Source organism: Carcharodon carcharias, chromosome 35 (assembly GCF_017639515.1).
Source record: "Carcharodon carcharias isolate sCarCar2 chromosome 35, sCarCar2.pri, whole genome shotgun sequence".
Lineage (NCBI taxonomy): Eukaryota > Metazoa > Chordata > Chondrichthyes > Lamniformes > Lamnidae > Carcharodon > Carcharodon carcharias.
In genome coordinates, this window is record NC_054501.1 from 5,388,343 (window position 1) to 5,411,329 (window position 22,987).

General features: G+C 50.9%; 1 protein-coding gene across 2 annotated transcripts in view; it reads right to left on the reverse strand.

Moving 5' to 3' along the window:
* otud5a (OTU deubiquitinase 5a) overlaps positions 1–22,987 on the reverse strand; it is a 103,937-nt gene that overhangs the window by 14,158 nt on the left and 66,792 nt on the right. For both annotated transcript variants that reach the window (XM_041179577.1, XM_041179578.1), the window contains exons 3-6: positions 15,792–15,856; positions 15,522–15,696; positions 13,786–13,934; positions 13,039–13,224 (exon numbers count right to left, since the gene is read on the reverse strand). In XM_041179577.1, the coding sequence (XP_041035511.1) occupies positions 13,039–13,224; positions 13,786–13,934; positions 15,522–15,696; positions 15,792–15,856 (575 nt within the window). The remainder of the gene's footprint in view (positions 1–13,038; positions 13,225–13,785; positions 13,935–15,521; positions 15,697–15,791; positions 15,857–22,987) is intronic.

The window sequence follows — 22,987 nt, forward strand, 5'->3', positions numbered from 1 at the left end:
CGAGTCTGCACAGTTACACAGTGAACACTCCTTACCCTGCTGAATAAACAGCGAGTCTGCACAGTTACACAGTGAACATTCTTTACCCTGCTGAATAAACAGCGAGTCTGCAGTTACAGAGTGAACACTCCTTACCCTGCTGAATAAACAGTGACTCTGTACAGTTACACAGTGAACACTTCTTACCCTGCTGAATAAACAGCGAGTCCGCACAGTTATACAGTGAACACTCCTTACCCTGCTGAATAAACAGCAAGTCTGCACAGTTACACAGTGAACGATCCTTACCCTGCTGAATAAACAGCGAGTCTGCACAGTGACACAGCGAACACTCCTTACCCTGCTGAATAAACAGCGACCCTGCACAGTTACACAGCAAACACTCCTTACCCTGCTGAATAAACAGCGAGTCTGCATAGTTACACAGCGAATGATCCTTACCCTGCTGAATAAACAGCGACCCTGCACAGTTACACAGCGAACACTCCTTACCCTGCTGAATAAACAGCGACCCTGCACAGTTACACAGCGAACACTCCTTACCCTGCTGAATAAACAGCAAGTCTGCACAGTTACACAGTGAAAGCTCCTTACCCTGCTGAATAAACAGCGAGTGTGCACAGTTACACAGTGAACGATCCATACGCTGCTGAATAAACAGCGAGTCTGCACAGTTACACAGTGAACGCTCCTTACCCGGCTGAATAAACAGCGAGTCTGCACAGTTACACAGTGAACATTCCTTACCCTGCTGAATAAACAGCGAGTCTGCACATTTACACAGTGAATGATCCTTAACCTGCTGAATACACAGTGACCCTGCACAGTTACACAGAGAACACTCCTTACCCTGCTGAATAAACAGTAACTCTGCACAGTGACACAGCGCACACTCCTTACCCTGCTGATTAAACAGTGAGTCTGCAGTTACACAGTGAACGATCCTTACCCTGCTGAATAAACAGTGACTCTGTACAGTTACACCGTGAACGATCCTTACCCTGCTGAATAAACAGCAAGTCTGCACAGATACACCAGTGAATGACCCTTAACCTGCTGAATACACAGTGACCCTGCAGTTACACAGAGAACACTCATTACCCTGCTGAATAAACAGTAACTCTGCACAGTGACACAGCGCACACTCCTTACCCTGCTGAATAAACAGCGAGTCTGCACAGTGACACAGTGAACACTCCTTACACTGCTGAATAAACAGCGACCCTGCATAGTTACACAGCGAACACTCCTTACCCTGCTGAATAAACAGCGACCATGCACAGTTACACAGTGAACGATCCTTACCCTGCTGAATAAACAGCGAGTCCGCACAGTTACACAGTGAACACTCCTTACCCTGCTGAATAAACAGTAACTTGGCACAGTTACTCAGTGAATGATCCTTACCCTGCTGAATAAACAGCGAGTCCGCACAGTTACACAGCGAACACTCCTTACCCTGCTGAATAAACAGCGAGTCCGCACAGTTACACAGCGAACACTCCTTACCCTGCTGAATAAACAGCGAGTCTGCACAGTTACACAGTGAATGATCCTTACCCTGCTGAATAAACAGTGAGTCTGCACAGTTACACAGTGAACGATCCTTACCCTGCTGAATAAACAGCGAGTCTGCACAGTTACACAGTGAACATTCCTTACCGTGCTGAATAAACAGCGAGTCTGCACAGTTACACAGCGAACACTCCTTACCCTGTTGAATAAACAGCGAGTCTGCACAGTTACACAGTGAACGCTCCTTACCCTGCTGAATAAACAGCGAGTCTGCACAGTTACACAGTGAACACTCCTTACCGTGCTGAATAAACAGCGAGTCTGCACAGTTACACAGTGAACAATCCTTACCCTGCTGAATAAACAGCGAGTCTGCACAGTTACACAATGAACGCTCCTTACCCTGCTGAATAAACAGTAACTCTGCACAGTTACACAGTGAACGCTCCTTACCCTGCTGAACAAACAGCGAGTCTGCAGTTACACAGTGAACGACCTTACCGTGCTGAATAAACAGTGACTCTGTACAGTTACACAGTGAACGACCCTTACCCTGCTGAATAAACAGTAACTTGGCACAGTTACTCAGTGAATGATCCTTACCCTGCTGAATAAACAGTGAGTCTGCACAGTTACACAGTGAACATTCCTTACCCTGCTGAATAAACAGTGACTCTGTACAGTTACAGTGAACATTCCTTACCCTGCTGAATAAAGTGACTCTGTACAGTTACACCGTGAACGATCCTTACCCTGCTGAATAAACAGCAAGTCTGCACAGTTACACCAGTGAATGATCCTTAACCTGCTGAATACACAGCGACCCTGCACAGTTACACAGAGAACACTCATTACCCTGCCGAATAAACAGTAACTCTGCAGTGACACAGCGCACACTCCTTACCCTGCTGAATAAACAGCGAGTCTGCACAGTGACACAGCGCACACTCCTTACCCTGCTGAATAAACAGCGAGTCTGCACAGTGACACAGCGCACACTCCTTACCCTGCTGAATAAACAGCGGGTCTGCACAGTGACACAGCGCACACTCCTTACCCTGCTGAATAAACAGCGAGTCTGCACATTTACACAGTGAACGATCCTTACCCTGCTGAATAAACAGTGACTCTGCACAGTTACACCGTGAACGATCCTTACCCTGCTGAATAAACAGCAAGTCTGCACAGTTACACCAGTGAATGATCCTTAACCTGCTGAATACACAGCGACCCTGCACAGTTACACAGAGAACACTCATTACACTGCCGAATAAACAGTAACTCTGCAGTGACACAGCGCACACTCCTTACCCTGCTGAATAAACAGCGAGTCTGCACAGTGACACAGCGCACACTCCTTACCCTGCTGAATAAACAGCGAGTCTGCACAGTGACACAGCGCACACTCCTTACCCTGCTGAATAAACAGCGAGTCTGCACATTTACACAGTGAACGATCCTTACCCTGCTGAATAAATAGTGACTCTGCACAGTTACACTGTGAACGATCCTTACTCTGCTGAATAAACAGCAAGTCTGCACAGTTACACCAGTGAATGATCCTTAACCTGCTGAATACACAGCGACCCTGCACAGTTACACAGAGAACACTCATTACCCTGCCGAATAAACAGTAACTCTGCAGTGACACAGCGAACACTCCTTAACCTGCTGAATAAACAGCGAGTTTGCACAGTGACACAGTGAACACTCCTTACACTGCTGAATAAACAGTGAGTCTGCACAGTGACACAATGAACACTCCTTACCTTGCTGAATAAACAGCGAGTCTGCACAGTTACACAGAGAACACATCTTACACTGCTGAATAAACAGCGAGTCGGCACAGTTACACAGTGAACACTCCTTACCCTGATGAATAAACAGTAACTCTGCACAGTTACACAGTGAACGACCCTTACCCTGCTGAATAAACAGCGAGTCTGCACAGTTACACAGTGAACGATCCTTACCCTGCTGAATAAACAGCGAGTCTGCACAGTTACACAGTGAACGATCTTTACTCTGCTGAATAAACAGCGAGTCTGCACAGTTACACAGTGAACGACCCTTACCCTGCTGAATAAACAGCGAGTCTGCACAGTTACACAGTGAACGATCCTTAACCTGCTGAATAAACAGCGAGTCTGCACAGTTACACAGTGAACGATCCTTATCGTGCTGAATAAACAGCGAGTCTGCACAGTTACACAGTGAACGATCCTTACCCTGCTGAATAAACAGCGAGTCTGCACAGTTACACAGTGAACGCTCTTTACCCGGCTGAATAAACAGCAAGTCTGCACAGTTACACAGTGAATGATCCTAACCCTGCTGAATAAACAGCGAGTCTGCACAGTTACACAGTGAACGCTCTTTACCCTGCTGAATAAACAGCGAGCCTGCACAGTTACACAGTGAACGATCCTTGCCCTGCTGAATAAACAGTGACTCTGTACAGTTACACCGTGAACGATCCTTACCCTGCTGAATAAACAGCGAGTCTGCACAGTTACACAGTGAACGCTCTTTACCCGGCTGAATAAACAGCAAGTCTGCACAGTTACACAGTGAATGATCCTAACCCTGCTGAATAAACAGCGAGTCTGCACAGTTACACAGTGAACGCTCTTTACCCTGCTGAATAAACAGCGAGCCTGCACAGTTACACAGTGAACGATCCTTGCCCTGCTGAATAAACAGTGACTCTGTACAGTTACACCGTGAACGATCCTTACCCTGCTGAATAAACAGCAAGTCTGCACAGATACACCAGTGAATGACCCTTAACCTGCTGAATACACAGTGACCCTGCAGTTACACAGAGAACACTCATTACCCTGCTGAATAAACAGCGACCCTGCACAGTTACACAGCGAACACTCCTTACCCTGCTGAATAAACAGCGAGTCTGCACAGTTACACAGTGAAAGCTCCTTACCCTGCTGAATAAACAGCGAGTGTGCACAGTTACACAGTGAACGACCCATACGCTGCTGAATAAACAGCGAGTCTGCACAGTTACACAGTGAACGCTCCTTACCCGGCTGAATAAACAGCGAGTCTGCACATTTACACAGTGAATGATCCTTAACCTGCTGAATACACAGTGACCCTGCACAGTTACACAGAGAACACTCCTTACCCTGCTGAATAAACAGCGAGTCTGCAGAGTTACACAGCGAACAATCCTTACCCTGCTGAATAAACAGTAACTCCACACAGTGACACAGTGAACACTCCTTACCCTGCTGAATAAACAGCGAGTCTGCACAGTTACACAGCGAACAATCCTTACCCTGCTGAATAAACAGCGAGTCTGCACAGTTACACAGTGAACATTCTTTACCCTGCTGAATAAACAGCGAGTCTGCAGTTAGAGTGAACACTCCTTACCCTGCTGAATAAACAGTGACTCTGTACAGTTACACAGTGAACACTTCTTACCCTGCTGAATAAACAGCGAGTCCGCACAGTTATACAGTGAACACTCCTTACCCTGCTGAATAAACAGTAACTCCACACAGTGACACAGTGAACACTCCTTACCCTGCTGAATAAACAGCGAGTCGGCACAGTTACACAGCGAACAATCCTTACACTGCTGAATAAACAGCGAGTCTGCACAGTTACACAGCGAACAATCCTTACCCTGCTGAATAAACAGCGAGTCTGCACAGTTACACAGTGAACACTCCTTACCCTGCTGAATAAACAGCGAGTCTGCACAGTTACACAGTGAACATTCTTTACCCTGCTGAATAAACAGCGAGTCTGCAGTTACAGAGTGAACACTCCTTACCCTGCTGAATAAACAGTGACTCTGTACAGTTACACAGTGAACACTTCTTACCCTGCTGAATAAACAGCGAGTCCGCACAGTTATACAGTGAACACTCCTTACCCTGCTGAATAAACAGCAAGTCTGCACAGTTACACAGTGAACGATCCTTACCCTGCTGAATAAACAGCGAGTCTGCACAGTTACACAGTGAACGATCCTTACCCTGCTGAATAAACAGCGAGTCTGCACAGTTACACAGTGAACGCTCCTTACCCTGCTGAATAAACAGCGAGTCTGCACAGTGACACAGCGAACACTCCTTACCCTGCTGAATAAACAGCGACCCTGCACAGTTACACAGCAAACACTCCTTACCCTGCTGAATAAACAGCGAGTCTGCATAGTTACACAGCGAATGATCCTTACCCTGCTGAATAAACAGCGACCCTGCACAGTTACACAGCGAACACTCCTTACCCTGCTGAATAAACAGCGACCCTGCACAGTTACACAGCGAACACTCCTTACCCTGCTGAATAAACAGCAAGTCTGCACAGTTACACAGTGAAAGCTCCTTACCCTGCTGAATAAACAGCGAGTGTGCACAGTTACACAGTGAACGATCCATACGCTGCTGAATAAACAGCGAGTCTGCACAGTTACACAGTGAACGCTCCTTACCCGGCTGAATAAACAGCGAGTCTGCACAGTTACACAGTGAACATTCCTTACCCTGCTGAATAAACAGCGAGTCTGCACATTTACACAGTGAATGATCCTTAACCTGCTGAATACACAGTGACCCTGCACAGTTACACAGAGAACACTCCTTACCCTGCTGAATAAACAGTAACTCTGCACAGTGACACAGCGCACACTCCTTACCCTGCTGAATAAACAGTGAGTCTGCAGTTACACAGTGAACGATCCTTACCCTGCTGAATAAACAGTGACTCTGTACAGTTACATCGTGAACGATCCTTACCCTGCTGAATAAACAGCAAGTCTGCACAGATACACCAGTGAATGACCCTTAACCTGCTGAATACACAGTGACCCTGCAGTTACACAGAGAACACTCATTACCCTGCTGAATAAACAGTAACTCTGCACAGTGACACAGCGCACACTCCTTACCCTGCTGAATAAACAGCGAGTCTGCACAGTGACACAGTGAATGATCCTTACCCTGCTGAATAAACAGTGAGTCTGCACAGTTACACAGTGAATGATCCTTACCCTGCTGAATAAACAGCGAGTCTGCACAGTTACACAGTGAACATTCCTTACCGTGCTGAATAAACAGCGAGTCTGCACAGTTACACAGCGAACACTCCTTACCCTGTTGAATAAACAGCGAGTCTGCACAGTTACACAGTGAACGCTCCTTACCCTGCTGAATAAACAGCGAGTCTGCACAGTTACACAGTGAACACTCCTTACCGTGCTGAATAAACAGCGAGTCTGCACAGTTACACAGTGAACAATCCTTACCCTGCTGAATAAACAGCGAGTCTGCACAGTTACACAATGAACGCTCCTTACCCTGCTGAATAAACAGTAACTCTACACAGTTACACAGTGAACGCTCCTTACCCTGCTGAACAAACAGCGAGTCTGCAGTTACACAGTGAACGACCTTACCATGCTGAATAAACAGTGACTCTGTACAGTTACACAGTGAACGACCCTTACCCTGCTGAATAAACAGTAACTTGGCACAGTTACTCAGTGAATGATCCTTACCCTGCTGAATAAACAGTGAGTCTGCACAGTTACACAGTGAACATTCCTTACCCTGCTGAATAAACAGTGACTCTGTACAGTTACAGTGAACATTCCTTACCCTGCTGAATAAAGTGACTCTGTACAGTTACACCGTGAACAATCCTTACCCTGCTGAATAAACAGCAAGTCTGCACAGTTACACCAGTGAATGATCCTTAACCTGCTGAATACACAGCGACCCTGCAGAGTTACACAGAGAACACTCATTACCCTGCCGAATAAACAGTAACTCTGCAGTGACACAGCGCACACTCCTTACCCTGCTGAATAAACAGCGAGTCTGCACAGTGACACAGCGCACACTCCTTACCCTGCTGAATAAACAGCGAGTCTGCACAGTGACACAGCGCACACTCCTTACCCTGCTGAATAAACAGCGGGTCTGCACAGTGACACAGCGCACACTCCTTACCCTGCTGAATAAACAGCGAGTCTGCACATTTACACAGTGAACGATCCTTACCCTGCTGAATAAACAGTGACTCTGCACAGTTACACCGTGAACGATCCTTACCCTGCTGAATAAACAGCAAGTCTGCACAGTTACACCAGTGAATGATCCTTAACCTGCTGAATACACAGCGACCCTGCACAGTTACACAGAGAACACTCATTACACTGCCGAATAAACAGTAACTCTGCAGTGACACAGCGCACACTCCTTACCCTGCTGAATAAACAGCGAGTCTGCACAGTGACACAGCGCACACTCCTTACCCTGCTGAATAAACAGCGAGTCTGCACAGTGACACAACGCACACTCCTTACCCTGCTGAATAAACAGCGAGTCTGCACATTTACACAGTGAACGATCCTTACCCTGCTGAATAAATAGTGACTCTGCACAGTTACACTGTGAACAATCCTTACTCTGCTGAATAAACAGCAAGTCTGCACAGTTACACCAGTGAATGATCCTTAACCTGCTGAATACACAGCGACCCTGCACAGTTACACAGAGAACACTCATTACCCTGCCGAATAAACAGTAACTCTGCAGTGACACAGCGAACACTCCTTAACCTGCTGAATAAACAGCGAGTTTGCACAGTGACACAGTGAACACTCCTTACACTGCTGAATAAACAGCGAGTCTGCACAGTGACACAATGAACACTCCTTACCTTGCTGAATAAACAGCGAGTCTGCACAGTTACACAGAGAACACTCCTTACACTGCTGAATAAACAGCGAGTCGGCACAGTTACACAGTGAACACTCCTTACCCTGATGAATAAACAGTAACTCTGCACAGTTACACAGTGAACGACCCTTACCCTGCTGAATAAACAGCGAGTCTGCACAGTTACACAGTGAACGATCCTTACCCTGCTGAATAAACAGCGAGTCTGCACAGTTACACAGTGAACGATCTTTACTCTGCTGAATAAACAGCGAGTCTGCATAGTTACACAGTGAACGACCCTTACCCTGCTGAATAAACAGCGAGTCTGCACAGTTACACAGTGAACGATCCTTAACCTGCTGAATAAACAGCGAGTCTGCACAGTTACACAGTGAACGATCCTTATCGTGCTGAATAAACAGCGAGTCTGCACAGTTACACAGTGAACGATCCTTACCCTGCTGAATAAACAGCGAGTCTGCACAGTTACACAGTGAACGCTCTTTACCCGGCTGAATAAACAGCAAGTCTGCACAGTTACACAGTGAATGATCCTAACCCTGCTGAATAAACAGCGAGTCTGCACAGTTACACAGTGAACGCTCTTTACCCTGCTGAATAAACAGCGAGCCTGCACAGTTATACAGTGAACGATCCTTACCCTGCTGAATAAACAGTAACTTGGCACAGTTACTCAGTGAATGATCCTTACCCTGCTGAATAAACAGTAACTCTGCACAGTGACACAGCGCACACTCCTTACCCTGCTGAATAAACAGCGAGTCTGCACAGTTACACAGCGAACAATCCTTACACTGCTGAATAAACAGCGAGTCTGCAGTTACACAGTGAACACTCCTTACCCTGCTGAATAAACAGCGAGTCTGCACAGTTACATAGAGAACGACCCATACGCTGCTGAATAAACAGCGAGTCTGCACAGTTACACAGTGAACAATCTTTACCCTGCTGAATAAACAGCGAGTCTGCAGTTACACAGTGAACACTCCTTACACTGCTGAATAAACAGCGAGTCTGCACAATGACACAGTGAACACTCCTTACACTGCTGAATAAACAGCGAGTCTGCACAGTGACACAGTGAACACTCCTTACCCTGCTGAATAAACAGTGACTCTGTACAGTTACACAGTGAACGATCCTTACCCTGCTGAATAAACAGTAACACTGCAGAGTTACACAATGAACCATTATTACCCTGCTGAATAAACAGCGAGTCCGCACAGTTACACAGTGAACGCTCCTTACCCTGCTGAATAAACAGTGACTCTGCACAGTTACACAGTGAACGACCCTTACCCTGCCGAATAAACAGTAACTCTGCAGTGACACAGCGAACACTCCTTAACCTGCTGAATAAACAGCGAGTTTGCACAGTGACACAGTGAACACTCCTTACACTGCTGAATAAACAGCGAGTCTGCACAGTGACACAATGAACACTCCTTACCTTGCTGAATAAACAGCGAGTCTGCACAGTTACACAGAGAACACTCCTTACACTGCTGAATAAACAGCGAGTCGGCACAGTTACACAGTGAACACTCCTTACCCTGATGAATAAACAGTAACTCTGCACAGTTACACAGTGAACGACCCTTACCCTGCTGAATAAACAGCGAGTCTGCACAGTTACACAGTGAACGATCCTTACCCTGCTGAATAAACAGCGAGTCTGCACAGTTACACAGTGAACGATCTTTACTCTGCTGAATAAACAGCGAGTCTGCACAGTTACACAGTGAACGACCCTTACCCTGCTGAATAAACAGCGAGTCTGCACAGTTACACAGTGAACGATCCTTAACCTGCTGAATAAACAGCGAGTCTGCACAGTTACACAGTGAACGATCCTTATCGTGCTGAATAAACAGCGAGTCTGCACAGTTACACAGTGAACGATCCTTACCCTGCTGAATAAACAGCGAGTCTGCACAGTTACACAGTGAACGCTCTTTACCCGGCTGAATAAACAGCAAGTCTGCACAGTTACACAGTGAATGATCCTAACCCTGCTGAATAAACAGCGAGTCTGCACAGTTACACAGTGAACGCTCTTTACCCTGCTGAATAAACAGCGAGCCTGCACAGTTATACAGTGAACGATCCTTACCCTGCTGAATAAACAGTAACTTGGCACAGTTACTCAGTGAATGATCCTTACCCTGCTGAATAAACAGTAACTCTGCACAGTGACACAGAGCACACTCCTTACCCTGCTGAATAAACAGCGAGTCTGCACAGTTACACAGCGAACAATCCTTACACTGCTGAATAAACAGCGAGTCTGCAGTTACACAGTGAACACTCCTTACCCTGCTGAATAAACAGCGAGTCTGCACAGTTACATAGAGAACGACCCATACGCTGCTGAATAAACAGCGAGTCTGCACAGTTACACAGTGAACAATCTTTACCCTGCTGAATAAACAGCGAGTCTGCAGTTACACAGTGAACACTCCTTACACTGCTGAATAAACAGCGAGTCTGCACAATGACACAGTGAACACTCCTTACACTGCTGAATAAACAGCGAGTCTGCACAGTGACACAGTGAACACTCCTTACCCTGCTGAATAAACAGTGACTCTGTACAGTTACACAGTGAACGATCCTTACCCTGCTGAATAAACAGTAACACTGCAGAGTTACACAATGAACCATTATTACCCTGCTGAATAAACAGCGAGTCCGCACAGTTACACAGTGAACGCTCCTTACCCTGCTGAATAAACAGTGACTCTGCACAGTTACACAGTGAACGACCCTTACCCTGCTGAATAAACAGTGAGTCTGCACAGTTACACAGTGAACATTCCTTACCCTGCTGAATAAACAGCGAGTCTGCACAGTTACACAGTGAACGATCCTTACCCTGCTGAATAAAGTGACTCTGTACAGTTACACAGTGAACGATCCTTACCCTGCTGAATAAACAGCAAGTCTGCACAGTTACACCAGTGAATGATCCTTAACCTGCTGAATACACAGCGACCCTGCACAGTTACACAGTGAACACTCATTACACTGCCGAATAAACAGTAACTCTGCAGTGACACAGCGCACACTCCTTACCCTGCTGAATAAACAGCGAGTCTGCACAGTGACACAGCGCACACTCCTTACCCTGCTGAATAAACAGCGAGTCTGCACAGTGACACAGCGCACACTCCTTACCCTGCTGAATAAACAGCGAGTCTGCACATTTACACAGTGAACGATCCTTACCCTGCTGAATAAACAGTGACTCTGCACAGTTACACCGTGAACGATCCTTACCCTGCTGAATAAACAGCAAGTCTGCACAGTTACACCAGTGAATGATCCTTAACCTGCTGAATAAACAGCGACACTGCACAGTTACACAGAGAACACTCATTACCCTGCCGAATAAACAGTAACTCTGCAGTGACACAGTGCACACTCCTTACCCTGCTGAATAAACAGCGAGTCTGCACAGTGACACAGTGAACACTCCTTACACTGCTGAATAAACAACGAGTCTGCACAGTGACACAGTGAACACTCCTTACCCTGCTGAATAAACAGCGAGTCTGCACAGTTACACAGTGAACATTCTTTACCCTGCTGAATAAACAGCGAGTCTGTAGTTACACAGTGAACGCTCCTTACCCTGCTGAATAAACAGCGAGTCTGCACAGTTACACAGTGAACATTCTTTACCCTGCCGAATAAACAGCGAGTCCGCACAGTTACACAGAGAACACTCCTTACACTGCTGAATAAACAGCGAGTCTGCGCAGTTACACAGTGAACAATCCTTACCGTGCTGAATAAACAGCGAGTCTGCACAGTTACACAGTGAATGCTCCTTACCCTGCTGAATAAGCAGCGAGTCTGCACAGTTACACAGTGAACGTTCCTTACCCTGCTGAATAAACAGCGAGTCTGCACAGTTACACAGTGAACGACCCTTACCCTGCTGAATAAACAGCGAGTCTGCACAGTTACACAGTGAACGATCCTTACCCTGCTGAATAAACAGCGAGTCTGCACAGTTACACAGTGAACATTCTTTACCGTGCTGAATAAACAGCGAGTCCGCACAGTTACACAGAGAACACTCCTTACACTGCTGAATAAACAGCGAGTCTGCGCAGTTACACAGTGAACAATCCTTACCGTGCTGAATAAACAGCGAGTCTGCACAGTTACACAGTGAATGCTCCTTACCCTGCTGAATAAGCAGCGAGTCTGCACAGTTACACAGTGAACGTTCCTTACCCTGCTGAATAAACAGCGAGTCTGCACAGTTACACAGTGAACGACCCTTACCCTGCTGAATAAACAGCGAGTCTGCACAGTTACACAGTGAACGATCCTTACCCTGCTGAATAAACAGTAACTCTGCACAGTTACACAGTGAGTGATCCTTACCCTGCTGAATAAACAGCAGGTCTGCACAGTTACACAGTGAACGCTCTTTACCCTGCTGAATAAACAGCGAGTCTGCACAGTTACACAATGAACGATCCTTACCCTGCTGAATAAACAGCGAGTCTGCACAGTTACACAGTGAACGACCCTTACCCTGCTGAATAAACAGCGAGTCCGCACAGTTACACAGTGAACGATCCTTACCCTGCTGAATAAACAGTGACTCTGCACAGTTACACAGTGAACGATCCTTACCCTGCTGAATAAACAGCGACCCTGCACAGTTACACAATGAACACTCCTTAACCTGCTGAATAAACAGTAACTCTGCACAGTTACACAGTGAACAATCCTTAACCTGAACAAAAGTCGAAAGTAATTTTCTAGTGAGTACGTTACAGCTCACCTGTCGGGCCTGTTTCTCCTGGTCACGCAGCCACTGCAGGTATGACTCTCGGGCCACCTGTTCCTCGATAGCCTCGTTCGTGGCCTCCCAGTCCGTGGCCCGCTTTTTGTCTTCCAGCATCTGCTGCTCAATCCACGACTCCTCTGAGGTTTTGATGGCGTTCTTCATCAGCGACTGGTCTGCCGACTGCGAGGGGGAGAAGTTCCACAGTTAGCAATAAATTGGCCTCAGTGGCTCCAGAATAGAAAAGGGGATTTGTGGGGAGAAATAGGGTGGCATGGGACAAAAATAGGAATTTGCCAGGATCTGGCAATTTGTTGCAATTGCACTCTAGGTGACCTCAGTATCACCTGGTTGGCATCAGCAGCAGGGTGCTGGACAGTGCCCCCAACAGGTAGATCGATAAACAACTGTAATATAGCTTGGACAGGTTTCAGGTAGACGAACCGACGTTGTGAAACGATAGCAGGGAACTAAGGAAAGAATGACCTGCATTCTTATAGCGCCTTTTTGCGATGCCAACACCTCCCAAAGGGCTTTAAGAGCCCAGGAAGCAGGAGGCCATCGCTCACTCTTAACTTTAGCCGGATCGGTCTTTGGCCCGGCCTCGGGAGGGGCAGAAGGGCCTTGGCTCCGCGCCGGGCCACTCCTCGGCTCTGCCGCACACACACACACACGCGCACGCGCCCGTTCGGCTTGATCTCCCCTCCCCCGGACACAAATCCGGCCCGCGGATGCCATACTCACGCCGGGTTTGAAGGCTGGGAGGCCGAGGCCCACCCCGATGGTGGCCTTGTTGGGGTTGACCACGGAATTGTAGTGGATGTTGCGGTGGTAGCTCACCCGGATGGGCTCGTCCTCCGTCTGGTGAATGCCGTGAAACGTGTTTATTGGCTCTGCCGAAGTGAGAAAAGAGGGACCCGTGAGAAGGGCGGGGGGGGGGGGGGGCGACGGCGCCTCAAAGGAGGGGCTCCCGCGCCTCGGGCTACAGCCCTCCAACGCCGCGGACGCCTCACGCCCACCCCTCATGCCCAATGAAGTACGTTTCATGCCCCCCCTCCCTCCCCTGGAAGCACAGCACGATCCCATAACCAGCAGTTTGATAACGCCCCCACCCTGCACTTCACGCCCACCGAAGTACGTTTCGTAACCCCCTCCCCGAAGCACAGTGCGATCCCATAATAAGCAATTCGATAATGCCCCACCCCCACCGAAGAACGTTTCATAGCACCCCCCCTCCCGAAGCACAGTGCGATCCCATAATCAGCAATTCGATAACGCCCCACCACCACCGAAGTACCTTTCGTCCCCCTCCTCTCTCCCGGAAGCACAGTGCGATCCGATAATCAGCAATTCGATAACGCCCCACCCCCACCGAAGTACCTTTCGCCCCTCCCCCTTCCCCCCCACCCCCGGAAGCACAGTGCGATCCCATAATCAGCAATTCGATAACGCCCCACCCCCACCGAAGTACCTTTCGCCCCCCCTCCCCCCCGGAAACACAGTGCGATCCCATAATCAGCAATTCGATAATGCCCCACCCCCACCGAAGTACCTTTTGCACCCCCCCCCGGAAGCACAGTGCGATCCCATAATCAGCAATTTGATAAATCACTCAGAAAAAAAAAAATTATAAAAGTAATGCTGTTTGAAGGATAAATATCGGGCCCCAGGACATGGGGGAAAACCAACCCCCCCTCCCCGCCCCCCAAGTGTTCTTCCAACAGTGGCCGCAGGATCTTTCAACTCCTCCTGAAGAGGCGCAGACGGGGTGGGGAGGGGGCTGCGATTTCATGTCCCCTCCTGCAAGACAGCACCTCAGTGTGCGAAAAGCAGCAGCCTTTGCACAGCAAGATCCCTGCACGCTCTTGAGGGGGTTTGCCCAGCCAGCCCGTTTACTTCAGTGGCATGGCAGGGAGCGAGGGGGGCAGAGGCTGGGACTCAGGGGCAGAAGCCTGAGAAGAAGGGAGGTGGAGAGACAGCCGAGTGGGGGCAGTAAGAGAGGGAGGGAGACAGAAGTGAGAAAGAATTAAAAGCTACAGCACTGGTGGGGGACACTAAGTACAGAATAGGCAGTTGGATGCCACTGAACTATGATGGGAATGGTTTGGAGAATTGGTGCATGCGGGGGGGGGGGGGGGGGGGGTGGTTGGGGAGAAGAGAGGGGAAAGGGTGCTCGTGGAGGGGAAAGAGTGCGCGTGGAGGGGAAAGAGTGCTCGTGGAGGGGAGGGGGTCGTGTATATATTGTAAACATGAACAAGTAAGGGGAGGAATCTGCCTGCAGTGCCGAGTGGCACAAAACTATGACCCTACACTGCCGCCAGTGGCCGGAGGGCTGCATTACAGCGTGACGTTTACATAGCGAACTGGCATTATAATTGTTCCCGCTCCCAGAAACGCTCAACACGCAAGGAAGAGGAGGCAAGGAGGCCCCGAGGGGGTTTTGTCAGGCGAGCCCGTCACGCTTGCAAAGATGCCCGTACCGAGATTCTCCTCCCCGGCCATGCTGTACTGGTACACCTCGACAGGCCGGTTGTACATCTCCGCCATGGCCTGCATCTCGATGTGGTTGCCATGGCAGCTGCTCATCCGCTTGCGGTTGATGTAGGTGCTGAAGTCTTCGGTCACGTAGTTGGAGAAGTAGTCGGCGTTCTTCACCTGCAACCAGAGATTCGGATAGAGGAGGGGGGGGTCAGACAGGCGGGCGGCAAGGGGAGGGGCCGAGGGTGAAAAGGGACATCGAGGGCTCTTACCAGGTAATCCATGCAGTGCTTCCTGACCACATCGTGCATGTCTTGATCGCCGTATACCTGGTCGGCTGAAAAGAGAAGAACAGAGAAGGGGGGAGGAGTGGTTAAACGGAGCAGGTCAGAGTTCAGAGATTGAGCGGGTACGTCAAGAAATCTGGCTGCAGGTAACACATTGTCCCTTCCATGCCTAACACAAGTGCTGCAAGTCATGCGAGGAAGGGGGCAGGGCCAGTGGCAGTCCAACATGGCAAGCTGTCAACTACTACCACCCCACTTGCCCCACCCATGGGGAGCTCAGCCCTGCAGCTGGGCTTCAGTGGCCCTCTGGCACATCTCACAGCACGCAATGCCCAGACATGTTGGCAACAAGGCACAAAATGGAGAATACAAAAGTAACCCTGCTCAGTAACAGGCAACAGTGCTGTCACATTGCCCGCAGACACTCTAATACTGACACGCTCCCCAGGGAACCCTATGTCAATACTGACAGAGACCCTGGGGGCCACCTGCAAATACTGACACACTCCCCGGGGACCCACCTGTAGATACTGACACACGGCCCGGAGACCCCCCCGGCAGATACTGACACTTCCTGGAGACCCCCTGTAAATACTGACAATTCCCGGAGAACCCCTGTAAATACTGACACACTCCCCGGGGACCCCCTGTAAATACTGACGCTTCCCGGAGACCACCTGTAAATACTGACACACTCCCCGGGGACCCCCTGTAAATACTGACGCTTCCCGGAGACCACCTGTAAATACTGACACACTCCCCGGGGACCCTCTGTAAATACTGACACACTCCCCGGGGACCCTCTGTAAATACTGACACTTCCTGGAGACCACCTGTAAATAGTTTAAAAATTCATTCATGGGATGTGGGCTTCGTTGGCCGGGCCCAGCATTTACTGCCCACCCCTAATTGCCCCTTGAGAAGGTGGCGGTGAGCTGCCCTCCTGAGCCGCTGCAGTCTATGTGGTGTAGGAGTTCAGCTCTTTTGCCCATGTTTGAACCAAGGCTATAATGAGGTCAGGAGCTGAGTGGCCCTGGCGGAACCCAAACAGGAACCAGTGAGCAGGTTATTGCTAAGCATGTGCTGCTGGATAACACTGTCACGCTCCCTGGGGACTCACTGTAAATACTGACACGCTCCCCAGTCAACCCTGTAAATACTGACACACTCCCCGGGAACCCCCTGTAAATACTGACACACTCCCCAGGGACCCCCTGTAAATACTGACACACTCCCCAGGGACGCCCTGTAAATACTGACACACTCCCCAGGGACTCCCTGTAAATACCGACAGACACCCCCGGGGACCCCCTGTGAATACTGACACACTCCCCAGGGACCCCCTGTAAATACTGACAGACTCCCCGGGGACCCCCCTGTAAATACTGACAGACTTCCCCGGGGACCTCCTGTAAATACTGACAGACTCCCCCGGGGACCCCCTGTAAATACTGACAGACTCCCCCGGGGACCCCCTGTAAATACTGACAGACTCCCCCGGGGACCCCCTGTAAATACTGACACACTCCCCGGGGACCCCCTGTAAATACTGACACACTCCCCAGGGACCCCCTGTAAATACTGACACACTCCCCGGGGACCCCCTGTAAATACTGACACACTCCCCGGGGACCCTCTGTAAATACTGACACACTCCCCGGGGACCCCCTGTAAATACTGACACACTCCCCAGGGACCCCCTGTAAATACTGACACACTCCCCGGGGACCCCCTGTAAATACTGACACACTCCCCGGGGACCCCCTGTAAATACTGACACACTCCCCGGGGACCCCCTGTAAATACTGACACACGCCCCGGGGACCCCCTGTAAATACTGACACACTCCCCCAGGGACCCCCTGCAAATGATGACACACTCCCCCGGGGAGCCCCTGCAAATACTGACACACTCCCCGAGGGACCCCTCTGTAAATACTGACACACACCCCTAGACCCTCCTGTAAATACTGACACACACCCCGGGGATCCCCTGTAAATACTGACATACTCCCCAGGGACCCCCTGTAAATACTGACACACTCCGCAGGGACCCCCTGTAAATACTGACACACTCCGCAGGGAGCCCCTGTAAATACTGACACACTCCGCAGGGACCCCCTGTAAATACTGACACACTCCCCGGGCAACCCTGTAAATACTGACACGTTCCCCAGAGACCCACTGTAAATACTGACACGCTCCCCAGGCAACCCTGTAAATACTGACACGTTCCCCAGAGACCCACTGTAAATACTGACAGACTCCCCCGGGGACCCCCTGTAAATACTGACACACTCCCCGGGGACCCCCTGTAAATACTGACACACTCCCCAGGGACCCCCTGTAAATACTGACACACTCCCCGGGGACCCCCTGTAAATACTGACACACTCCCCGGGGACCCTCTGTAAATACTGACACACTCCCCGGGGACCCCCTGTAAATACTGACACACTCCCCAGGGACCCCCTGTAAATACTGACACACTCCCCGGGGACCCCCTGTAAATACTGACACACTCCCCGGGGACCCCCTGTAAATACTGACACACTCCCCGGGGACCCCCTGTAAATACTGACACACGCCCCGGGGACCCCCTGTAAATACTGACACACTCCCCCAGGGACCCCCTGCAAATGATGACACACTCCCCCGGGGAGCCCCTGCAAATACTGACACACTCCCCGAGGGACCCCTCTGTAAATACTGACACACACCCCTAGACCCTCCTGTAAATACTGACACACACCCCGGGGATCCCCTGTAAATACTGACATACTCCCCAGGGACCCCCTGTAAATACTGACACACTCCGCAGGGACCCCCTGTAAATACTGACACACTCCGCAGGGAGCCCCTGTAAATACTGACACACTCCGCAGGGACCCCCTGTAAATACTGACACACTCCCCGGGCAACCCTGTAAATACTGACACGTTCCCCAGAGACCCACTGTAAATACTGACACGCTCCCCAGGCAACCCTGTAAATACTGACACGTTCCCCAGAGACCCACTGTAAATACTGACACGCTCCCCGGGAACCCCCTGTAAATACTGACACACTCCCTGGGGACCCCCTGAAAATGATGACACACTCCCTGGGGAGCCCCTGCAAATACTGACACACTCCCCGAGGGACCCCTCTGTAAATACTGACACACACCCCTAGACCCTCCTGTAAATACTGACACACACCCCTAGACCCTCCTGTAAATACTGACACACACCCTGGGGATCCCCTGTAAATACTGACATACTCCCCAGGGACCCCCTGCAAATACTGACACACTCCGCAGGGACCCCCTGTAAATACTGACACATTCCCCGGGAACCCCCTGTAAATACTGACACACTCCCCCAGGGACCCCTTGCAAATGCTGACACACTCCCTGGGGAGCCCCTGCAAATACTGACACACTCCCTGGGGACGCCCTGTAAATACTGACACACTCCCTGGGGATCCCCTTGTAAATACTGACACAATCCACAGGGATCCCCCTGTAAATACTGACACAATCCACAGGGATCCCCCTGTAAATACTGACACTCCCTGGGGATCCCCCTGTAAATACTGACACACTCCCTGGGGATCCCCTGTAAATACTGACACACACCCTGTGGACCTCCCTGTAAATACTGACACACTCCCCGTGTCCCCCCTGTAAATACTGACACACTCCCCGTGTCCCCCCTGTAAATACTGACACACTCCCCGTGTCTCCCCTGTAAATACTGACACACTCCCTCGGGGAGCCCCTGCAAATACTGACACACTCCCTGTGGACCTCCCTGTAAATACTGAGACACTCCCTAGGGTCCCCTGTAAATACTGACACTTCCCGGAGACCCCCTGTAAATACTGACACGCTCCCCGGGAACCCCCTGTAAATACTGACACACTCCCCCAGGGACCCCCTGCAAATGATGACACACTCCCTGGGGAGCCCCTGCAAATACTGACACACTCCCTGAGGGACCCCTCTGTAAATACTGACACACACCCCTAGACCCTCCTGTAAATACTGACACACTCCGCAGGGACCCCCTGTAAATGCTGACACATTCCCTGGGGAGCCCCTGCAAATACTGACACACTCCCTGGGGACGCCCTGTAAATACTGACACACTCCCCGGGGATCCCCCTGTAAATACAGACACACTCCGCGGGGGTCCCCCTGAAAATACTGACACACTCCGCGGGGATCCCCCTGAAAATACTGACACTCCCTGGGGTTCCCCCTGTAAATACTGACATTCCCTGGGGATCCCCCTGTAAATACTGACACTCCCTGGGGATTCCCCTGTAAATACTGACACACTCCCCGAGACCTTCCTGTAAATACTGACACACTCCCCGGGGATCCCCTGTAAATACTGACACACTCCCCGGGGACCCCTGTAAATACTGACACACTCCCCGGGGACCCCTGTAAATACTGACACACTCCCCGTGTCCCCCCTGTAAATACTGACACACTCCCTCGGGGAGCCCCTGCAAATACTGAGACACTCCCTGTGGACCTCCCTGTAAATACTGAGACACTCCCCCGGGGACCCCCTGTAAATACTGACACACTCCCTGTGGACCTCCCTGTAAATACTGAGACACTCCCCAGGGTCCCCTGTAAATACTGACACTTCCCGGAGACTCCCTGTAAATACTGACACACTCCCTGGGGACCCCCCTGTAAATACTGGCAATCCCCAGGGACCCCCTGTAAATACTGACACACTCCCCATGGACCCCCTGTAAATACTGGCACTCCCCGGGGACCCTCTATAAATACTGACACTTCCTGGAGACCACCTGTAAATAGTTTAAAAATTCATTCATGGGATGTGGGCTTCGTTGGCCGGGCCCAGCATTTACTGCCCACCCCTAATTGCCCCTTGAGAAGGTGGTGGTGAGCTGCCCTCCTGAGCCGCTGCGGTCTATGTGGTGTAGGAGTTCAGCTCTTTTGCCCATGTTTGAACCAAGGCTATAATGAGGTCAGGAGCTGAGTGGTCCTGGCGGAACCCAAACAGGAACCAGTGAGTAGGTTATTGCTAAGCATGTGCCGCTTGATATCACTGTCACGCTCCCTGGGGACCCACTGTAAATACTGACACGCTCCCCAGGCAACCCTGTAAATACTGACACACTCCCCAAGCAACCCTGTTAATATTGACACGCTCCCCGGGAACCCCCTGTAAATACTGACACACTCCCCGGGAACACCCTGTAAATACTGACACGCTCCCCGGGAACCCTCTGTAAATACTGACACGCTCCCCGGGAACCCCCTGTAAATACTGACACGCTCCCCGGGAACCCCCTGTAAATACTGACACGCTCCCCTGGGGACTCCCTGTAAATGCTGACACACTCCCCAGAGAACCCCCTGTAAATACTGACACACTCCCCGGGGACCCCCTGTAAATACTGACACACTCCCCAGGGACCTCCCTGTAAATACTGATGCGCTCCCTAAGAACCCCCTGCCAAGGGCGGCGGAAAGAGAAGGGGGAGTTGGCTGAGGGAAGGCTGAGGGAGGGGGCGGAGGGGTAGGGGTTGGCTGAATGAGGCAGGGGAGGAGCGGGCGAGGCCGAGGGAGTGGGGGAAGGGGCGGGGTAGTGGCCAAAGCCGAGGGAGCGGCCGAGGGAGGGGAGGTGTGCAGCCCAGGGAGGGAGGGAGGGAAAGAGGGGTGGCCGTGGGAGGGAGGGAGGGAGGGGTGTCCAAGGGAAAGGGCCCGTGGAACGCAGCGAAAGGGGTGCCAGCGTCCAATGGGCATTGAAGGTGAGATCTCCGAGCGAACGATGACCCCTCCCCCCGTGGCATGGTGACCGAACCAGCGCCAAAGATACAGAGGACAATGGGCTAAAATGGCGTCACTTCAAGAGTAGCACCTCACTGAGGCAGCCGGCGAGTGCTGGGGGGGGGGGGTGGGGGGGGGAGGGTGGTGGAGGTTGGCGGAGAGGGGAGCAAGGGGGCAGAGACCTTCATGCAAATGAGACCCAGAACAGCTCGAGTTCCAGCAAACCACCTGACTTCCCACAAGAGACGCCTTTTTTTTTTTTTAGAAATTACTTCAAAGAATTTCCGACCACATCCTTCCTTTCACCTCCCCCACCGTTAACTCCTCGCTGGCCTTTGACAGACAGCGTCGGCCACTGTCGTTCCTGACCAGCGGGTCACACAGGGCTTGAAATGGCTTGTTATATAAATAGTGGCTTTACAGAAGCTTAACAGAGCGAAAACAACTCGAGGCGGGACGCGCAAGCGCAAATCAAACACAAGGACATGTTAGGGACAGGTGGACAAAGAGGTCGGTTTTTAAGGAGTGTCTTAAAGAGGAGAGAGAGAGAGATGGAGAGAAGTGATGGGGGGTGTGGAACAGAGTGAGGTGGAGAGGTTGGGGGAGGGAATTCCAGAGCTCAGGCACCACCCCCCCCACCCCACCGCCACCGCCAGGCAGCTGAAGGCACGGCCGTCAATGGCGGAGCGATGGGAATCGGGGGGATGCTCGAGAGGCCGGAATTGGAGGAGCGCAGAGATCTCGGAGGGTTGTAGGAGGTGACAGAGATAGGGAGGGTTGTAGGGGTTGGAGGAGTTTCCAGAGATAGGGAGGGTTGTAGGGGCTGGAGGAGGTTCCAGAGATAGGGAGGGTTGTAGGGGCTGGAGGAGGTTCCAGAGATAGGGAGGGTTGTAGGGGCTGGAGGAGGTTACAGAGATAGGGAGGGTTGTAGGGGCTGGAGGAGTTTCCAGAGATAGGGAGGGTTGTAGGGGCTGGAGGAGTTTCCAGAGATAGGGAGGGTTGTAGGGGCTGGAGGAGGTGACAGAGATAGGGAGGGTTGTAGGGGCTGGAGGAGGTTACAGAGATAGGGAGGGTTGTAGGGGCTGGAGGAGGTTACAGAGATAGGGAGGGGTGTAGGGGCTGGAGGAGGTTACAGAGATAGGGAGGGTTGTAGGGGCTGGAGGAGGTTACAGAGATAGGGAGGGGTGTAGGGGCTGGAGGAGGTTACAGAGATAGGGAGGGGTGTAGGTGCTGGAGGAGGTTGCAGAGATAGGGAGGGTTGTAGGAGGTTACAGAGATAGGGAGGGGTGTAGGTGCTGGAGGAGGTTACAGAGATCGGGAGGGGTGTAGGAGCTGGAGGAGGTTACAGAGATAGGGAGGGTTGTAGGGGCCGGAGGAGGTTA